This window comes from Phyllostomus hastatus, unplaced genomic scaffold (assembly GCF_019186645.2).
Source record: "Phyllostomus hastatus isolate PE091 unplaced genomic scaffold, TTU_PhHast_1.1 phas_contig_118, whole genome shotgun sequence".
Lineage (NCBI taxonomy): Eukaryota > Metazoa > Chordata > Mammalia > Chiroptera > Phyllostomidae > Phyllostomus > Phyllostomus hastatus.
Window position 1 is genome coordinate 6,051,824 of NW_025333543.1, and position 16,380 is coordinate 6,068,203.

The following is a 16,380-nucleotide window of genomic DNA, read 5'->3' on the forward strand; positions in this document are numbered from 1 at the left end:
AAAGTTACTTATGAAGGAGTTCCCATAAAACTATCAGCTGATTTCTCAAAAGAAACCTTACAGGCAAGAAGGGACTAGAAAGAAGTCTTTAAAGTCATGAAAGGCAAGGACCTACATCCAAGATTACTCTATCCAGCAAAGCTTTCATTTAGAATGGAAGGGCAGGTGAAGTGTTTCCCAGATAAGGTTAAGTTAAAGGACTTCATCATCACCAAGTCCTTATCATATGAAATGTTAAAGGGACTTATCTAAGAAACTGAAGAAGATAAAAAAGTATGAATAGTAAAATGACAACAAACTCACAACTACCAACAACTGAACCTAAACAAACAAACAACAAAAACAAAAACTAAGCAAAAACTAAAACAGGAACAGAATCAGGGAAATGGACAGCACATGAAGGGTTTTCAGTGGGGAGGGTGAAGGGAAGAATGTAGGGGGAATGTACAAGGAGTAAGAAGCATAAATGGTAGGCATAAAATAGATGGGGAGAGGTTAAGAATGGTATAGGAAACAGAGAATCCAAAGAACTTATACATACAACTTATGGACATGAACTAAGTGGGGGGAATGCTGGAGGGTGGGGGTGCAGGGTGAAGGGGGGATAAGGGGGGAATATTGCAAAAACTGTAATAGCATAATCAGTAAAATATACTTTAAAAACAAAAGATTCCTGGGGGATAGGGTGTAGAGAACTATATTTCTATGTAGCTTCTAAAATGTTTGAGCTTTCTTGTTTCTTAAATTTTCTATTAAAGTCCCTTTTAACTTTAAGTTGATAACCAATTTAGTTCTCAAAAGCTTATAATAAGACTAATCTGATTTGTCAAATCAACAACAACAACTGTTGGGGAGCTTTTCCTGCAGAGCCCCCCATCCTCCACAGATGGGAATAAGTCTATCAAGACATGATGTGCTTGGGGAGGAAAAGTGGCCAATCTCTCAAAGGAGAAGGACCAGGAGCCTTTTCCTCAATGGGCTTTTATTGGGTTCAGTTTGCACAAGAATACAGGTAAATCTCATTAATCATTGCCAGGCAATAGGGATCAAACAATAGATGACATACAAAGAACTATGAGGGCTTATTCTGAGTCAGGGTCTGTTAGCTAAAGGGCTACAAAACTTTGGGAAACAAACTTATATCCTGCTCAGACCCTTATCAGAAAATTGAGAGCATTCTTAGCAAAGCAGTTTTCACAGGATTTTATGTATTCTTTCTTAGGCCTGTTGCTCTAAGAAACCCACACTTTCAAGCACAGGACTACACTTCCCTCTGTCATTGTTTCAGGCTTAAGTGAGGCAGGGGAAGTAAGGCAGCCAAGAGATTAGGAGACTTCTCGCAGACAAAATGAGGACTCGGGTTAAGTCAAAACCAAGGGGCGAGGGTCCATCACCTCCTTTTGCTATAGCTCCCCTCAAGTTCTTCCCTTAGGGCCCCCTGTGACCATGCCTGTCTTAGGTCATCCCTTCCTTGAGGAATTTTACCCATCATTGGCTAACTGATCATGCACTGGGGGCCAGGCAGGGTGAAGTAAAAGGGGCAGAGGCAGCACCCCTGCCAGGGAGATAAGCTTTGTCTCCTTAGTGGTTTATGGTTCCTAGGTTGCTCACTCAGCCTTAGCCATGGGGGGTGGGTACAGCTTCTGAAACCAGGCAGGGTGTTTCCCAACATCTCCCCCTTTTTTGTGTGTGAAATCAATTGCAGTTGTTAAGCCTGTGAAACCTACTATTTTCTGTTTCCAAATGTAATCATGAGAAAACAACCTCCATATACATTGTAAAGCACAAATAAGGATTAAGACAAGGAGGCACCCAAGAGCTGCCATGACCCAAACTCATAAATTCAGTCCATTGAACCAGTTTTTAGGGTTCAGCCATTGTAGATTATCATGGAGGATCTGGAACATTTTTTGTTCAGTTACGCATTTGATGTCATTGAGCTGCTGGTGGAGATCAAGCTGGAGCTAATCAATTTGTCCTTCTCCTTTGAGAGAACAGCCACCTTTCCTCCCCAAGCATACCACATCTTGGTAGACTTATTCTCATCCATGGCAGATGGGGGTCCCTGAGGGCAATACTCCCCCACAAACAACAAACCTAAGAATTGGATAAATTGACCCTCCTCAAAAAATTTTCCCTCTAGAACCAGAATGGAACCCCCTAAGAATAACCAATTTCTTTTAGGTATTAAAACATTATATATTGTATAGAAAGATGCATAATTCTAGAGTGTACTCTAATATACTAGCAAAGCTAGCAAAGTTTATATTGGTAAGAAGTTACTTATCACAGTCACAGCATTGTAAAAATAGTATCTTATGTATTAAATTTAACTAAATTCTTGGAAAGGTGCTTCCTGGAATAATGCCATTTTATATATATAAACCTACACCCATTTTGCTTAAAATTTTTATTTCTAGAAGAGTATCATGGCAATTCTCATAATAAACTACTTTATAATCATTGAAATAATTTTGAAACTTTAAAATCAAGTCAGAAAACTGTTTCTCTTTGGAACTCCACATACTTTGAGCCCTGTTAAGAGCTCCAGTGAAATGTAAATCCTGAGCTCTGTGTGACTGAGGACAAGGTTCTAAATGAGGCTTTTCTACAAATGAATAATCTGAGCATTCACTTACATTAAACATTAAAACATTCAGCTTGTTGCCCTGGCCAGGTGGCTCAGTTGGTTGGAGCAACACTCATCAAAAGGTTGCAGGTTTGGTTCCTGATCAGGGCACGAACCTAGGTTGTAGATGCAGGTTCAAGAAGCAACCGATTGATTTCTCTCTCTCCCTCTCTCTCTCTCTCTCTCTCTCTCTCTCACACACACACACACACACACACACACACACACACCACTCTCTACAATCAATAAACAAACCCTCAGTGAGGATTTTTTTAAATCAGCTTATTTAATTCCTTAAGAAGTTTACTATCTAAGAAGGGGATAAAATACTATCAAAAAAGCATTTAAAAACTCTAATATAATAACCAATTAAAATAACATCACAAGGTAATAATGCTATAAAACTACATAGATAATGAATATTAAAGCACTAACAATGGAAGAAATTGGTTTAGCAGGAGGTGGTCAGAAGTTTGCATGGACGAGATATTGCAACTTGACTATGAAGGGAAAATCAGATTTAAGTGCAATGTTAAATTCCTTCTTACTGAGTCACAATAGTGGGCATATTTCTCCTGGAATAAATATGCAGTCTATGATAGTACAGTAATTCTCTGTCTTTTAGCATGAGCATTATGTTACTCAAGGAACGTACCTTTCAAATATTTGTTTTTCCGTTAAAACATCTAGGTGTCCAAAAGGGGAGTCTAATAGGTACAAATCAGCATCTTTGTATACTGCTCTAAAAACAAAATGAAAACTAAGTTAGACTTCCTGAGTATTTCCCATGTCATTTAGTGTAGATGATCTTAAATGAAGAATAATAAAATAAGTTACATATGATTTTTATGGCTTTTTCACAACACTCTGAGAATTGCTAACATGGTTTTGCTAAAAGTAAGTGCTATAAGGTAGCAAAAGCTACAAACTGAGTCACACAAGGCCACATAATTTAAAACATTACTTTAAATAGAAAAAGAACACCTTCTAACCACAGTATCTAATTAGAGCAAAGCACAGTGATATATGCTGGGAATACAATGGTAAATGTTACAGTACCTGCCCTAAAGACTTTGTGTTTTGGTGGGGAAAAAAGTAGAATAAAATAGACTACTTCAATCCTGTAAAATGTCAGACACTAACTAAATTGTAGCACTTATATGAAATTATTTCTTTTTAATGTTTTTCATTGTAGACAGCTACCAAAAAATTAATAACAGTGCTACTGTGGCTGTATGATTGATATGCTTTTTGCTCAGGCTCTATACCATATTTATAAAGGTTCCAAACAAGGTAAGAATTAATAATTCACAGTAAAAATGTATACCCATATTATTTTACCTTTTAAGTTAAAAAAATACAATTTTGTGAGCAAATTTTTCATTAAGTTTGATCTTAGTACAGTAATAAGATGAAGATATAGTCCAATATTGATGGAAATAAGATAATTGCTTCATAACATTTAAATTTTTCAGGTGTGGTGGTAAGTAACCCTACCCTTATCCCAAACACATAGAGTTCAGTTTTTATGTATAATTCTTGGTACTCTCAGTAAAAAGAAAAATGTGTTCAATCACCAGGTTTCTAAGAAAAAATACAGAAAAAGCAAAAAGTCAAAGTAAAATATAAAAGAAAAACCTTTACAATGTAAATTATTTTTGAAGATAAGATGTAAGAACTAGATAAAGGATCTTTATCAAAATATACCCTCAATGTCTATATACCTCTCTCTTTCCTTAACATTTATGACCATACTTCCTTAACAGATTAGAAAAAATGTCTACATCATCTAAAACTGGACAACACATAATACATTCCAATCAGAATAAAAATAATTATTTTCACTAGTACCTCAAACTGCATGCACCTTACAATAAAAACAAATCTTAAACTAGTAAATGCAAACTCAAATGTCTGCTGAATGTCTAGAAGCCATATAGCATATCTTACCTAAGTATGAAATAGAATGTTTAAGATAAGTCTTACTTCAGCTTACAGGTTAACTAACAGCTTACATTTATTTAGATGTCATTATCTTTTCCTGTGAATTATCCACATCTGTTGATTTATTTCTTCAAATTGTAATCCCAAGATCAAAGCACAATTTAATGTAGAGTTGAGACAACATTATTCAAATTGTAACTTTACTTTTCCCAATATGAGTTGTGACAAGTTAATATCTAACAGCTGCAATTATCTCAAGATTTCTTCTGTAAAGTGGGAGAACAATCTTATCTTTGCAGGGTAATGTGGGGACTAAGTAAAATCACACACACACCCCCAACCTAGAATATTATTAGGCAATTGTAGTTGCTCAGTGAGTTAGCTTTGTTCCAGCTTTTAAAAGCAGGAAAAAAAAGTAAGGAAAAGGAGCCAAAATATCACTAAGTCAATGTGATTTCTTATTGAACAACATTGGCAAGACAGTAAGATTATGTTTTAATATAACTGGAGGAACATTTGACATCCCATATCACCAATGAGTTTTTAAACTGAACATGACACTTTAACAAGAAAATTTTCTTCTTAATAGAAATTAACTGTATGTACTTCTCTCTTTGACAGCTCAAAATGCTTAGACCAAGGATGTCTCTACTAATGGAATCTCACACCACAGTACTCAATGTATTCATCTTATTTATTTGTCTTTACAGAGTACTGACATTAAGCCAAGTGATATAATTTGCCTTGCTACTCTTGTTATGAGAATTATTAATTATGTTGAAAAATTTGAAAATATGTATTTATCTAAACTAAGAAGCATAAGCAGAAGCCTAGAGCAGGAGTGTTCATTTTGGGGTGGGGGTGAGTGGGGACTGTCTGATGGACTTCACAAAAATTTATATCACATCTTTCCTGTGCTATGCAGAATCCCAGAGTTTTCCTTTGTAGTAAAACATACCATAGGGCAGGGGTGTCAAACTCATTTTCACCAGGGACCATATCAACCTCATGGTTGCCTTCTAAGAGCTGAATGCAGAGCTCCTCACCACTAGTTAAGGAGTAGTTACATTTATACAGTATTAAAATTACATCCGGCCCTTTGAAAGCAACCACAAGGCTGATGTGGCCCTGGGTGAAAATGAGTCTGACACCCCTGCCATAGAGTAATCAAATATATAAACACCAAAATAAGGGCATGCATTTTGAAAAAGCCATCATTTTAACAGATATAAATATTATTTATATCATGGTCTATAGTCTTTGAAGGTTATTCTTAAGCAGCTAGTCATCAGGTCCCAAGTACTTTTCAATTCCAAAGCAATATAAAGAAATAGAGATATGTCTATAATTTTCACATTCATGATATTTACAGCAAATGCTCACTGGACCAATAATCAGATATTCACCTTGCTAAACAAATTCTCGCTCGCTGCCCTCCACTCAGCGTGAGTCCACCTTCTCCAAGAACTACATTGTCTTTCTCTGCAAACTTGGAAATGTCCTATTATCAAAAATAGAAAGTAAGAGAGGAATTGTTAGTATGTTGAATATAAATTTGAAAGGTGCTTTTTCCTTCAAATATAATCATATAACACTATTGTTTTTAACCATAGCTGAATTTTGAACTGCATCTCAATTATTTCAAATCCACTTCAATTGCTCAAAACATTGCTGAAATTAAGAAATAAATCTTTTTTAAATTTTTAAATGCCATTAATGATTATTAAGTAATAATTGGTAAATATTAAAAAGCCTATGAATATTTATGAATATATAAATATGTGTGCATATCATCCATAGGCCATTATACAATTCCAAATGCTATTAATGTGCTCAAGCAGACTTCCTTCCACTTTAAATTAACTCTTAGAATTCAGCCAAGATGGAGGTGTAGGTAGATATACTTTGCCTCCTTGCACAACCAAAAGGACAACAACAAATTTAAAAACAAAAAATAACCAGAACTGCCAGAAAATAGAACTGTATGGAAGTGCAACAACCAAGGAGTTAAAGAAAAAACATTCATCCAGACCAGTAGGAGGGGTGGAGAGGGGCAGCCCGGATGGACAGTACTCGAGGCAAGGCAGTGGCTGGAGGAGCAGGGGTCCCCACATTTGCATGCAGATAAACTAGGAGGAACAACTGGGAAGCGAGACTGACTGTGCAACCCAGGGTTCCAGTGGGATAGCCTGGGTATCTAGTTGGGTAATAACAATCTCAAAACCTCTGACTAGAAAAACCGGTGGGGGTTGCAGCAGCAGGAGAAATTCCCAGCCTCACAAGAGAGTTCCTTGGAGAGACCCAAAGGTTTCTAGAACATACACAAACCCACTCACCTGGCAATGAGCACCAGAAGGTCCCAGTTTCCTTGTGGGTAGCAGAGGAAGTGACTGAAAGCCAGCCCAGACCCAAACAAGCAGCTCTGTTTCCTCTTGGACCACTCCCCCACATACAGCACCACAATGCAGTGATGTGAGTTGCCCCACCCTGGTGAATACCTAAGGCTCCACTCCTTACTACATAACAGGCATGCTGAGACAAAAAAAAATTTGGCCCAAATGAAAGAACAATTCAAAGCTCCAGAAAAAATACAACTAAGTGATGAAGAGATAGCTAACCTATCAGATGCAGAGTTCAAAACACTAGTAATCAGGATGCTCACAGAAATGGTTGAGTATGGTTGCAAAATAGAGGAAAAAGTGAAGACTATGAAAAGTGAAATAAGGAAAATATACAGGAACCAACAGTGAAGGGAAGGACACCAGGACTCAAATCAACAGTCTGAACAAGAAGGAAGAAATAAACCTTCAACCAGAACAGAATGAAGAAACAAGAATACAAAAAATGAGGACAGGCTTAGGAACCTCCAGAACAACTTTAAAAGTTCCAACATCTGAATCACAGGGCTAGCAGAAGGACAAGAGGAAGAACAAGAAATTGAAAAGTTATTTGAAAACATAATGAAGGAGAATTCCCTAATCTGGCAAAGGAAATAGACTTCCAGGAAGTCCAGGGAGCTCAGAGAGTCCCAAAGAAGCTGGACCCAAGGAAGCACACACCAAGGCACATCATAATTAAGTTACCCAAGATTAAACATAAGGAGAGAATCTTAAAAGCAGCAAGAGAAACGCAGAGTTATCTACAAAGGAGTTCCCATTAGACTATCAGCAGATTTCTCAAAAGAAATCTTGCAGGCAAGAAGGGGCTGGAAATAAATAAGTCATGAAAGGCAAGAACCTACATCCAAGATGACTCTATTTGGCAAAGCTATCATTTAGAATGGAAGGGCAGATAAAGTGTTTACCAGATAAGGTCAAGTTAAAGGAATTCATCATCACCAAGCCCTTATTATATGAAATGTTAAAGGTACTTATCCAAGAAAAGGAAAATGATCAAAAATATGAATAGTAAAATGACAACAAACTCACAAATATCAACAACTGAATGTAAGAAAACAAAAACAAACTAAGCAAACAACTAGAAAAGGTTCACAGAAACAGAGATCACATGGAGGTTTAGCAGCAGGGAGTGGGTGGGTGGAGAATGGGGGGAAAGGTACAGGGAATAAGAAGCATAAATGGTAGGTACAAAATAGACAGGGAGAGGTTAAGAATAATATGGGAAATGGAGAAACCAAAGAACTTATATGTATAACCCATGGACATGAACTAAAGTGGGGGAATGCTGGTGGGGGGCAGGTACAGGGCAGACAGGAATAAAAGGGAGAGAAAAATGTGACCACTGTAATAGCATAATCAATAAAATATTTTTAAAAATAGTTTTAAAAAACTCACTTTTAAAAGGAAATCTCCAAAACTGAATAAAGCTCTCAATAAGAGAAACTAAAAGAATGCTACTTACATTCACCACCCCTGCAGTACCTAAACATATTTAGTGGGTGGCCATGAGTACCAGGCAACTCCTTCCCATAGTTCTCTCACCTACCCACCCAGCACCTCATTCCTGTGTCCTCTCCCCAACTATTCTGACTCTCCTGTCACCTCCCTTCAACATGAGTTGTGTAATCCTTTCTCCCATTTAAAGGAACTTTCTGTGGCAACAACTATCCTAGGCATTGTAAAAGAAGTTTAGTATTTATCAGAAATAGTCCTTGACTCCCAGCCATTCTAAATCTAATTTGGAAGATAAGCCATAACCCTGGAGAATACCAAATAACATCTAAAGATTTAATTAACCACTTTAATATAGGTTATAAACTAGTAAATAATTAAAGTATATTTTAATTACAGACATACAAAAAAAGGGGGATGTTGTCATATGGATGTTTTCTGTTTAGAATAGACACTAGTGAGACAGATTACTTTTAAAAAGCATTAAGATAAAAAATTCCTGCATCTGAAAAGATTTAGTATTCTGAGGCAATGTTTTTGGCCTCCTTTCCGGACTGAAACCATGTATGAAATGAAGTGTGCAAATTCAGATAACTTAACAAGTAGCTCAGAGACTGTAATTAATAGGAAGCTACTGAGATTGAAATGAAACAAAACGGTAGAGGTAGATTGTAGACAATTGTGAATAAATCTATTATTTTAAGATCAAATGCATTAGTAATACCAATATCCTGCTGCTAATGTGAGCACTTGTTCTGATCACCTGGTTTATTGTACATTTGTAGATTTCTTTATTAGTGTTTGGCTTTTCCTATTTGATTTAACATAAAACACTTCATTTTGTGTACACTGTTAAACATTTATCTTTGCTGATTACTAAGAGCACTCAAATCTGGTAATATATTTACCTTAAGAGTGTTGGTTTTCAGCCTTCACAGCAGATTTTTCCTTCCCTGAAAATTATAATCTAAAATAAAATTATACCACTTGGTGTTCTCATTAGTTTAAAAAGCAGCCTAAAAGCAGGAGTTGCTAGGCAAAGCCTTGCACACAGAGACAAATGCTTTTTCTCTTTCTTCACACTGCAACTTCTCTTGAGTTCTCTTGCAGCTATTCATAAAAATTGCTTGCCCTGACTGGTGTGGTTTAGTGGGTTTGGTGTTGTCCAGCAAACTGAAAGGTCCATGGTCTGATTGATGGTCAGGGCACATGCCTGGGCTGCGGGCCGGGACCCCCGTTGGGGCCATGCAAGAGGCAACTAATCAATGTTTGTCTGGCACATTGATGTTTCTCTCCCTCTCTTCTCCCTCCCTTGCCCTCTCTCTAAAAATAAATAATTAAAATCTTTTCTTAAATGTTGGAGGAAATAATTAAATGGAACTGAATGTGAGTTGATTTCTTATATAAAAATTAACTACTGAGATTCTTTTAAAACTAAATCTTATTGTGGTGATCATTTTGCAGTGTATACAAATATCAAATTGTTGTGTTGTGCACCTGATGATAATGTTATGTCAATTATGCCTCAATAAAAAACATATATTAAAATAAATAAAATATAAACATATAAAAGTCATGATCAATTAATTTTCTTGTTGAAGGAGACCCTGAAAAACCTTTCTCTGAAGCCATCCTATACTGCCATTTCAATTTTTAATAATTTTCTCAGCACAATTTATCTACAGATAAAATCAAGTATTTAAATCATTGGTTCTCAAAGTGTGGTTCCTGGAGCAAGTGTTTCACAAGCACCTGGGGAGCTTGTTTTAAAAAATGCTCTATCTATTCTTATTCAGAAAAATTGGGGCAGAGCCCAGGAATCTGCATGTTAACCTATAATCATGATTCCTCAGAGACTTGTTCTTTGGCTAATTTCCTTTACAACATGCTGGTTAGAAAAGCAAATATCAACTTCAAAGGATTCTGTGCATAAAATACATTAGGTCTATTTGAGATTGTAAAGCACTTGAAAATACTTAGATAAAGAGTACCAGAGAGGGTCAAAGTAATGTTATAATAAGTATGCAATAAAGATTAGCTTATTTTATTACTAAGAAGTATATAATATACCCATGTATTATATACACTTTTCACACAAATGTATCATCTTACACTTTTAAATGCACCTAACTCCATCACCCTAGTATTATTCGACTGAGTCAGACAAATCACGTGTTAAAGAGAAATTGCTAATATAAAGCTCATTGACTCTGACATTAACATACAACAGATGGATCATATAGGGTGTTATACTGAGAGAAAGAGAGAGAGAAAAAAAAGAACTTTAAAGAAAGGGTAGTGTTACATTTAATGGTCCTATGTGATTTTGCAATATTTTCTAAGTACATTTGAGCTTTCTGTGGCTTGTAGATACGAAAGTACCATAAATCTTGTTTTATGACTGCCTTATCACTCTTTAGAATAACCTTGACAATATAGCTGCTTGTGGTAAGAGAGGAGGGTGAAAAGCTTGGGTCAGGGCAACATGAACTTTAGAGGTAATGCCATTTAATAAAGTATGTCTTTAACAGTAAATCATTGAAGAGTTAGTGCCATTGTTACTAATGTTTAATAATTACTAAACACTTGTATTGTGTTTTATGCACAAGGAAATGGGCACGAAGGAGGGAGGAGAAAAGTGCTGGTGTTGGGGGAAAAGAAGGAAGTGGTAGGGAGAAGAGAGGAACAGAAGGAGAGAATGCGAGAAAGCCGAGAGAGTACTGGAAAGGGATAAAGAATAAATTAACCATTTTTGCATATAGCTGTTGTAAATATGGATGTGTTATCTCAAAAGTTCTGTGTACCTCTCTATGATATATATCAACAGAGGTTAATTTCTACAGCAGGAAAGATACATGAATGAATTCATAAATTAAAAATTGGAGTTCTGTTTATTAAGAAAGATAATTTGTTGACCCTATGTCAAACTGAATTACAAATAACTATGTAAAAATATTACATAAAGATTCATCATTGTTAGAAAGCATAAGATGTGAGAACTTATCATCACCTTGGAAAATAAAAGCTATTCCTTCACTGAGCTTTAGTATTAACCAAATCTATAGCAGGGAACTTAAATTCCAATATAATTTTATTGGACTCAAAAGTACAAAAAGCACTATTATAATGAATGTTACAGTTTTTGACACCAGTATTAAACATTATTTATTATTCAATATATACACACATATAGTTTTATGCATGAACTTGGGAGAGTATATGTATTCCTGCTAATATCCTTATGCCTCTTTAGTGCTTATTTGTGTCTATGTGTAGGTCTGTATTTGTATTTCAGAACTAATAACTTGAGCATTTTTAAAGGAAGAACTATAAAATTCAATAATTTAAAGTGTCTTTGGGTAAATGTTTCCAAGGAAGGAAAGTCAAAAAAGAGACTTGAAACAAATAAAAAAAATCTGATTTATTTATTCTGGCTCTGTATTAAACCCACTCAACTATAGATTTCTGGACTCTAGATTTCAAATTCTCTAAAATAACCCTTAAAAGTCTAGTTTTTAAAAGCTCACTAGATGACTTTGATTCAGTTGGTCTAAGAATTGACATTTAGGAAGCTGCTAATTCCTTAACTCTTTCTTCTAGGTCTACCCACCCAAGAGGCTGGGAGAAATCCAATCCATGAAAAAGTACTCTGTTATTAGTATTTCACTGGCACATGCCATGTTATCCTGCTCTGGAGTTCCTAACATACCTCCAAGTTCCTTATTAACTAGTTTTCTGCTTTGTAATTCAGTTCCTTAGGAGATACGCTTCAATATTCACTCACTCATCATCTCTGAAGTAATCCTACCATGATCCTTATTTTCTCAATGCCAGTGGCTCAACTTGACCTGATCAGGCTTCCTCCCCTGTGCTGACTACCCACCCTCTTGAATTTCCATATTTTAAATTTGAGGTTTTGAGGCATGAAGAAGAGATTCTTCACCAAGGAGAGAGGAAAAGGAAACGGTAATTTGCAAGAAGAACTGGGAAGAAACTTCCTAACTTCTTTAAATTTTAAGAATAGATGACTTCCCTAAGATACACTTATTTAGAATTGTGGTAGCTTGATATATCATTTACATGAAAATAAATATCCTGAAAATACTTTTCTAACTAAGTCATGAAATTTTCAAAGGTTCACAAGTCTTTGTTATCATTACCTTCTCTACAAATAGAAGATTTATAATCTTGATGGTTTAATAATACTGTTGCAATAACAGTGAGATTAACTATCCTGAAGTTCTAACTTGAAGTCAGCAATGATCAAAGGGTAAGTCATTAGAGTCTACAATAGAGTTTATTTTCCAAGAGGCAACATCTCTAAATAGTATGTAGCAAAAAGATAGGGAATGGATTTTATTGCTGATCTCACTGATTGTGACACAGGTGAGCTTAAAAAAAGTCTCCTAAACATTCACTTCTTATTCTTTAAGATGAGAAGAATTTGCTAAGCCTCTAACCACATCTACCTTATCCCCCTCTAGTTTGCATATTATACTAAATGAATCTACCTAAGATACTGTTTTCATTATGGCATTTCCCCAGTAAAGAAAAGGTACTGTGGACCCAGTTGCTCTCCTCCCATGGTACTTCCCTGTGCTCCCACTTAGCACCACGTTTCCCTGACTCCTCTGCAGCTAGAGTGCTGTATGAGAATTGGATTTCACCAGGTGTATGAAACATGAAAGTGAGGTGTAACACTTCTGCCTTTCTTCATCTTTTGGCTGTTTTTTCATTGATGGCAAGTGGGGACACAGAAACCACAATCTGACTGTCCTCTCCCAGTTCAGCTTTTACCACATACCACTTCCTTTCCAGAGTCCAGTCTTGCTGCAATACCTTGAGCTCCCCCCCAGAGTGCAATGTTGTTTCTTGACTCTAGGCTCATTTTATTCCCCATCCCAGCTACATGAAGCTCTAACTCCTCAAATATACAAAGTTCTCTCTTGGCTCCAGACCTGTACATTCTGTTTTCTTCCTGGAATGTTCTCCCTGTTCTTCATTCAAATGACACTTACTCATTCATCACCTCTCACCTTAGATATCTCTTCTTCCAGGAATACCTTGCTTGACTTTCTAAGACCAGATTAAGTGCCACTTCTCTGTACTCAGATAAGGATCCTATATTGACCAATATCATAAGACTTATCAAGCTCTATTGGTTTTTACTTGTTCATCTCCACTAGAGTGAAAGCTCAATAAGGACAGGGATCTTGTCTTGTTTATTAATAATTCCCAGAGTTTGGTACAGTCCCTAGTTCAATGTTTGCAGTCACTAATATTTCTTAAGTAAATATATTTGAATACCTTTTACTCACAAATATCTGTAAATAAAAGTTCATTGCAGATGGGGATTCTTGTTATACTTGCAGACAGCATACAGAGTGCCTAACACAGTACTCTGTCCATAGTAGGAACTCAACAAATATTTATTGAAATTTTTAAAAATTTATTAAGTTTGATTCAAGGGTAACTATACCTTCTAAATAAAAATTAGGTATTGTAAACTTGGTTTTGTAACATATTAATGATAATACAATTGCCATTCCAAAGACTATTTTGTCTGGAAAACACTTGCACTCAGAATTTTCAGAGGAAAACAAGTTTCTTTTCCTAGAAAGGTCTTTATGAACATTACTAAGTTGTAATGTTCTATTAAAGGTCTAAGGTTCTATTGAAATATAAGTGTAGAATCTTCTCTTGACCTTGTTTAGTTAGTCATTACTAGGAGATGGGAAACTCCAAGAAAGCCAGGTTCAGAATCCCAGTTCTTCCAAAGGGATATGTGTGATGCCTTTTACCTTTGGAAAACAGTGCATTTGTTTATTTGTTTGTTTGTTTGTTTTGATATTAAAATGCACCTTCAATATCTTAATTTCATTATCTGTTCATGAAATAGCTAGATCTAGTTATAATTAAATTTTTATACTACTGTTCTTTTGACTTACCCAAATCTTACTAAGAGAGTTTTAGGGCAAATTTGGTTTTAGGGATGTAAGAACTCTCATTTGTTAAGCTAATAATTAGTTCCAGAGTTGTACTTTTAATTCCTAAAACCTAGTTCATACTTTTAGAATTTAGCACATTTTCATTTTTACTACAAACTCTAGGCAAATTTGTCACTAAATAAGTAGAAAGTGAGAATTCAATGTACCAATGCATATAGAGAGCTTAGCACAGCAGTGCTGACATGTGCTCTCTCAATAGATGTTAGCTACTATTTCTTAAGTTCCAAGGTTCAAATGAAGTGAAATAACAGTTTTGTTCAGGATATGCCATGATATTCCTGTTTGGTTCCAGTTCAGTAGTCTCATAAAATAAATGCACTTGCTTCATATTACAGTAAATAAATGTCAGTGCTTTCAAACTCAATTACCTATCAGTAACAAATTATGAGTGGATCAAGGTGCAGTCATTTAGTGTGACTGTATTATTTTCTGGCTTGGGAAACACAGTTAAATGTGTTTCAAATATCTATTTCAGAGTCCATTATGGCTTGCTACTATTGAATGCAAATGTTAATTCCTGTGGCACCTTTTTTTTACAGATCTCCCAACAGAACATTCCTGAATTCTCCTACAATGGTACAATATATTGACCATCTAAAGGTTAAACCTCTGTTTAATGCAGGTTAGTTTTGGCCAGATCTGGAAATCCAGAGGTCACTAATTTTAATTTAATTAGCACTGTGGTATCTGTATGATAGAATTTATTTTCCAGAACAGTTGTCAACTCATTTCTTTACTTACTTTCCTATCAAGTTTTTCATACTTCTTGCCAATAGCCCTCCCAAGTACTTTTCTTTTAGTAATTCTTGCCAACTTCCCTCCCAATTTTTTCTTCCAGTGTCTTAAATATGAAAACTGTCAGGCAATGGTAAAATAGACAACACAGAAATTTTACTCCTTCACCTTACATAGTAAATAGTTTTATTACAATTCATATGTAATGACTGTCATGACAAATACTTAATGTAATATGTTTTGTGTTTACAAAAGGATCTCAACATTTTTTTGAAACCAATTGCATATCCTAAGCCCCTGACCTCTTCTCACACCCCTCTCCCTACCTCCCATCATGAACACTATAAAAGCCAATTACTTCTCCAAACCCAGGTAGTTTCACAAGAGAGTGACTCACTGAATAAAGACAGTTCAATTACTCATTAAGTAAACACTGGCCTGCCTAGAATTCTCTTGCTGTCAGCTGTGGGGCTATGTGGTGAGATGAGGAATTGGTGGATACAAAAGAGGTGGTTTTCTGGGAATAAAAAAGGCAAGAGAACAGTGGAATCTGTCACTCTTTCAATAAGGAAATATGAAAGTAATCTCCTTAAGAAAGAAGTTAGGGCCCAATTATATTAATTACTCTTTTTAAACCGGCAAAGTCTCCAGTACTAGTTACAAAAATTGGAAATATTCAAAAGGACTCTAAGATAGTTTGGGTACTTGGAAAGCAAGAAAAAAGAGAATAAGTTAATGGTCATGGGAATAAAAATGGTATTTTAAAAATAATTATCACTTTGCCTAGGAATCCTTTTTACTATGATCTAGATTCAAAGTAGGATATATAAGCAAGACATGGAGATACTCCTAAAAGAGGAGGCCTGAAGGTCAACAATCTGAACTTTCTCACTAATGTTTCCACATTACAAGTTATTCTGTCAGCACACAACTCTTTCCATGCCCTTCCCTGAGATAAAGACTTTGAGCTATTCCACTGAGTGAATAGTTTTCAACACACTGAAATCAGAAAACTATGTGAAATATGTTGTGTGTGCTTTTTACTCTCCAAGTAAACTTACACCTATCAGCCTGCTCCTGTGACACCAAGTATCACTGCATACGCAAGTGCTTTGTAGATATTAGAGCTGAACAAAAACACAAAAATGAGGAAGAAAATATTCCATTCTCATCTCCAGTTCCAAGTCTAGATGTAGTACATTAAAAAAACAGA

The 16,380-nt window shown here is 35.7% G+C and overlaps 1 protein-coding gene across 3 annotated transcripts in view; it reads right to left on the minus strand.

The window, feature by feature from the left end:
- Window positions 1-16,380, minus strand: part of CFTR (CF transmembrane conductance regulator) — a 209,619-nt gene that overhangs the window by 111,579 nt on the left and 81,660 nt on the right. For all 3 annotated transcript variants that reach the window (XM_045848138.1, XM_045848148.1, XM_045848155.1), the window contains 2 exons: window positions 5,980-6,074; window positions 3,285-3,371 (listed from right to left, as the gene is read on the minus strand). In XM_045848138.1, the coding sequence (XP_045704094.1) occupies window positions 3,285-3,371; window positions 5,980-6,074 (182 nt within the window). The remainder of the gene's footprint in view (window positions 1-3,284; window positions 3,372-5,979; window positions 6,075-16,380) is intronic.